The 2,994-nt window shown below is 32.7% G+C and overlaps 1 protein-coding gene across 1 annotated transcript; it reads left to right on the forward strand.

The window, feature by feature from the left end:
• Nucleotides 1-1,012: 1,012 nt before the first annotated feature.
• Nucleotides 1,013-1,897, forward strand: LOC121260266. The gene has a single exon (XM_041162093.1). It carries the CDS (start codon nucleotides 1,013-1,015, stop codon nucleotides 1,895-1,897), a length of 885 nt encoding a protein of 294 aa, XP_041018027.1.
• Nucleotides 1,898-2,994: the final 1,097 nt, after the last annotated feature.

A 2,994-nucleotide genomic window follows, 5' to 3' on the forward strand; every position in this document is an offset into this window, starting at 1 on the left:
CTATATCTTGTATATTGCTGGAACTCGAGCTACTAGTAGTTATGAAAAGTACCTAGGCTTACCAGCTCTTGTGGGGAAATCAAGAACTCAAGCTTTCAAAAGCATTCTGGACAGAATTAGGAGTAAAGTGAGCAATTGGAAATCCAAACTCCTTTCCTTGGCAGGGAAGGAAATTCTCCTAAAAGCAGTAGTTCAAGCACTTCCTACCTATTGCATGGGAGTGTTTAAATTACCTAAATCATTGTTGTTGGAAATCAATAGAGTCATGAACCACTTTTGGTGGGGTCAACAGGATGCGGATAGGAAAGTACATTGGTTATCTTGGAGTCAGTTGGGGAAATCAAAATCTGCAGGTGGTATGGGATTTAGAGATTTGCAAAGCTTTAACTTAGCCTTATTGGCTAAGCAAGCATGGAGAATCCTGCACTGTCCTGATTCCCTAGCTACCAAAGTACTCAAGGCTAAATACTTCTCAACTTCAGATTTCTTCCAGGCTAAAGTTGGTAATAGACCTTCATTTATTTGGAGAAGTCTATTAGCTGCAAAAGGGCTTATTGTTCAAGGCTCCATGTGGAGAATTGGGAATGGACAAGATACCAAATTATGGAAAGATAGGTGGCTTCCTAAACCATCTTCTTACATGATTCAGACCCATAGTCAGATTTTTAATGAGGAGGCCAGGGTTGCTGATTTGATTCTTGTGGACAACAAACAATGGAATAAAGAGTTGATAATAGACTTGTTGGGTACTGAAAATGCTGCCACCATCCAGAAAATCCCTGTTAGTGCTAGTGGTGCAAGGGACAGACTTATATGGTTAGGCACTAGGGATGGGAGCTTTTTTGTTAAGAGTGCTTATCATATTCAGATGGAACTCAATGAAATCCATCTGGGACAATCATCTCGAGGAGCTCAAAACATTAAAGACTAGACCTATTGTTGGAAATTAAATGTTCCTAATACAGTGAAGGTTTTTGTGTGGAGAGCTTGTATGGAGTCCCTTCCAACAAATATGAACCTTTTCAAGAAAAAGATTGTAGACTCTCCTCTTTGTCCTATATGCTATATGGAAAAAGAAACAGTTGCTCATATTCTTTGGAATTGTGCTTCAACTACAAATGTATGGAGTCAAGGGCCACCACTTTTCCAAAAAGGCTCTTTGAGAGCAGATAGTTTTATAGAGATTTTTGAATCTCTAATGGCTAGTTGTGACAATCTTCTTATGGATCTTTTTGCTGTAACAGTAAGAAACATTTGGTATCCAAGAATTAAGTCTTTATTTGAAGGTACTTTTTTGCATCCCACTTTGTTAGCTCAACAAGCAGTTCATGATCTTGCAGTTTTTAAAGCTTCACAGACAAATTCAGAGCCTTCTCTTAGATGTACTTCTAACCTAGTTGTGCATTGGACACCCTCTCCTCGTGGTCTGGTTAAGATTAATTGGGACGCTGCTTTGAGTGAGTCTCAAGACAAAATTGGCCTGGGATTGGTGGCTAGAGATCATATAGGAGGTATCTTAGCTACTAAAAGTGTGTCAAAAGAAGGGGGTGTAACCCCTTTACTTGCTGAAGCAATAGGGGGCTTTCAGGCTACAAAGTTTGCATCTGATTTGGGTTTAACTTCTATTATCCTTGAAGGTGATTTCTCTCAAGTTGTTCAAGGCCTTAACAGACAAGCAGCCAGATGGGATTATGTGGGATTGGTTTTAGATGATACTAAAAATCTGCTTTCTTCTTTTGAGTCTTTTGTTATTATGTTGGTAGGTAGAAATGGCGATGTTTTTGCCCACTCACTTGCAAAGAAAGCTTTAGATCTTAGAGTGGATTCTGAACAAGTAGTACATAGTTCTCTCTGTAATAGTTCTCTCTGTAATAGTATTCCTGTAATGTTACATTGATATATGAAATTGTTAGTTCAAAAAAAAAAAAAAAAGTACAGGATTTAAGTGGGAAGGTGCAAACGTAGTCTTATCTATTAGACTCATCCTCGATCGATGGTTAGGTCAGGTCATGATCTCATTCTCGAGTATGAGTTTTGATGGGAGACATATATACATACATATATACATAGAAGGAAAATAATTTATGCATAATATTTTTTATGATACTTTACACAACTATATTTTAAAATGAATTTTTTTAAACATCTTATAAAAATAATATAATTTTATAAAAATATCATCATTTTATAATATTATTGTACAATATATTATAAAATATGTTGTGTATATATCATTACTCTATATGAAAAATACTTCTCCTATATAAAGAAGAATTTATATTTTTTATTTTTTAAAAAATATTTAATGAATTTTAAAAAAATATTAAAAGATAAATTTTAAAAAAAAAAATGATTTACACACAATATTTTTTACAATATTTTACATAACTATATTTTAAATTAGGGTTATTTTTATAAAATATCATATAAAAATAATATTATTTTATAAAAATACACTCATTTAATAATATTATTATACAATATATTATGTATATATCATTATTATTATTATTATTATTATTATTTTTGGCCTGTTTCAGTGGACTCCCACTCCCTCTGAGAGTAGCACCGTCCTATGTATATTTCAATGTCAGTATTCATATCATTAAACTTCACCATTTACTTTTGATGCTTTGTCTTTAATGTTGACATGTTCCCTCCTAATCATCACCACAAAAGGCCGTGCTCCACTTTGTCATGAGAATAATTTTGCAGAGATGCCCTGTTTTTTTTTTTTTTTTTTTTTTTTTTTTTTGTATTGTATTGTATTAATGTGATGTTATTATTATTTTTTAATTATTTGGATTTTTTTTATTTTTTTAAATTAATAAATTAAAAATTAGTGAATATAAAACATCAATATAATAAAATGTAGATATATTAACATGCAAAAGTGTAGTAGATAACTTTTTTTTTTTTCTAGTTCTTATGATGTAGCTAGGCTGTTAGTTGTGCGTTTTGGGGTTTCTACGATCAGGCTTCACAACAATTAGC

The sequence above is a fragment of the Juglans microcarpa x Juglans regia genome, chromosome 4D (genome assembly GCF_004785595.1).
Source record: "Juglans microcarpa x Juglans regia isolate MS1-56 chromosome 4D, Jm3101_v1.0, whole genome shotgun sequence".
Taxonomy (NCBI): Eukaryota; Viridiplantae; Streptophyta; class Magnoliopsida; order Fagales; family Juglandaceae; genus Juglans; species Juglans microcarpa x Juglans regia.